This window comes from Petaurus breviceps, unplaced genomic scaffold, assembly GCF_028583685.1.
Source record: "Petaurus breviceps papuanus isolate PSGF00001 unplaced genomic scaffold, PetGlider_PUasm1.0 139, whole genome shotgun sequence".
NCBI lineage: Eukaryota > Metazoa > Chordata > Mammalia > Diprotodontia > Petauridae > Petaurus > Petaurus breviceps.
In genome coordinates this window covers 22,741,454-22,743,654 of record NW_027185697.1, presented here as the reverse complement: position 1 = coordinate 22,743,654, position 2,201 = coordinate 22,741,454, and the positions used below count along the sequence as shown (strand labels likewise).

At 40.5% G+C, this 2,201-nt stretch overlaps 1 protein-coding gene across 1 annotated transcript; it reads left to right on the top strand.

Moving 5' to 3' along the window:
- The first annotated feature begins 226 nt into the window (after positions 1–226).
- LOC138145887 (large ribosomal subunit protein uL23-like) lies at positions 227–616 on the top strand. The gene has a single exon (XM_069067532.1). The coding sequence runs from the start codon at positions 227–229 to the stop codon at positions 614–616; it is 390 nt and encodes a 129-aa protein (XP_068923633.1).
- The last annotated feature ends 1,585 nt before the right edge of the window (positions 617–2,201 follow it).

The following is a 2,201-nucleotide window of genomic DNA, read 5'->3' as shown; positions in this document are numbered from 1 at the left end:
CTCTATTGGAAAAGATTGGTCTCTGGGAAAGGCAGGGGGATGAGAAAGGGATACATTGAGTTTTCTAAGTGATGAAGAAAACAGTAGAAATACAAAATAATTTTTTTTAAATAAAAAGAAAGGACTGGCTTTCCCCCAACATGGTGCCAAAGGCGAAGAAGGAAGCTATTGTCCCCCCCCACCCAAGACAGAAGCCAAGTCCAAGGCCTTGAAGACCAAGAAGTCAATGCTGAAGGGTGTCCATAGCCACAAAAAGAAGAAGATCCAAACTTCCCCCACCTTCCGGCAACCCAAGACACTGAGACTTCGAAGGCAGCCCAAATACCCTCGGAAGAGTGCCCCTCGCAGAAACAAGCTCGATCACTCTGCCATCATGAAGTTTCCCTTGACCACCGAGTCTGCTATGAAGAAGACTGAGGACAACAACACCCTAGTCTTCCTTGTGGACGTCAAGGCCAACAAGCGTCAGATCCAGCAGGCCGTAAAGAAGCTGTATGACATCTATGTGGCCAAGGTCGACACACTGATCCGGCCCGATGGAGAGAAGAAGGTCTATGTCTGTCTCGCACCAGACTATGATGCTTTAGATGTTGCCAACAAAATTGGAATCATCTAACTTTCTGTGTCTCATTCCACCTACAATAAAATTAAAGTTTTCCAGAATTAAAAAAAAATAAAAGGACTGAGTAACCTTGAAGGACCCTTCTCACTCTAAGCCCATGACTCTATTTGGGCAAAATGGAAGAGAGGCTCATAAGAATACTACTTCTGATGTTAAGGCATACAAAAGAGAAAAGCACTTCATTACAGAATCACAGAATCTCAGGGGCAGAAGGGACCTTGGCTGCTGTCTAGTCTAACCCTTATCTCACAATGATGGATACATCCCAATCTGAATAAAGATGACTATGCAAATTCACACTTCCTAAACATTTTATATTCTGATAGAGAGGAAAAAGCAAGGGAAAAAAACCCTGAGGAGTTGGAGGGAAATGTTCATGGCCTACTCATTTTTATTATTGAAAAGAGAATAGGGGATGAAAAATAAGAAGGATTGTATCTGAAAATCTCTTAATACTCCAACATGTTATTTCATCCAAAAAGATTTCTGTGAAACTAGGTTCTGTCTTAGCTCATATAGATTAGGGAAGCCGGGAGTCATAATATGTTAAACCACATTTCACAAGGTAGGGATTCTAGCAAACCAAGTACCTCACTTCTCATCTGAGCCACCAGAAATGAGTAAATATTCTCTAGGGACCATAGTAAATATCATTTATGTAGCACTTCAGTTTTTTTTGTTCAAAGTGCTTTCCATATATATCATTTCATTCAGTACAAACCTGGGAGAATTATAGCTCCCATATTTTAGCTAAGAAAATGCCTGGGGAAGTTAGTTTTATGTCTCTCTGTGCCATTGTAATGGATGAGGAAACTGAGCCTCAGTGACTGAACCAAAATGGTCCAACACGTCACTATCAAACTTGAAATTTGAACCCTGATCTTTATTTCCAGCTTTAACACTAGCCATTAGCCATCACTGCCTCTCTTTGAAAACAATCCATGGGACCTATGAAAATTTACATATCTCTTTCTGTTCTTCATTCCATTGTAACCTCATGAAAACTGGAAGGTAGATAAAAAAAAAATATTGTCCCCCAAATTGTCATAGAAAATGATCAGAACTGATTTGTATCACTGTAAACTTAGGACTCACTATTCTGACTTTAGGGATGAGGTACAAGAAGAATCAAAAGACCACACATTTCCAGCTGGAAAACCAAGTCCAGTTCTCTCAGTTGACAAATTTAAATGAATAAGTGAAAATGGCAGGTGATAGCAGGGACTAGTCTCAGTTCTGCCAAATTTCTCCTCCAAACAACTTTAAAATAATATCTCCAAAGGAATGTTGTAGTGACAGCTCCAACAAAATGATTGGGTGAAATAATTTTTTGGCCTGAAACAACTAATATTGGAAAGGTCTGTCTTGTTGGGACGAGAGTGAAGCACAATCAATCCAGTGCAGGTCACACCTTGGAAAACCAATGTCAGGCCCTGGGATTAGCGAAGTCAGAAGCAGCAGCTTCTGGAGCTCCTAGCCCACAAATGCAAGCTGTAATGGCAAACAAAAAAGTACTTAGCACCTTGTTTCAGTTATTTCAGTATTTGGCACCTCGTTTGAAGTTGGGAGGAACTTGCTG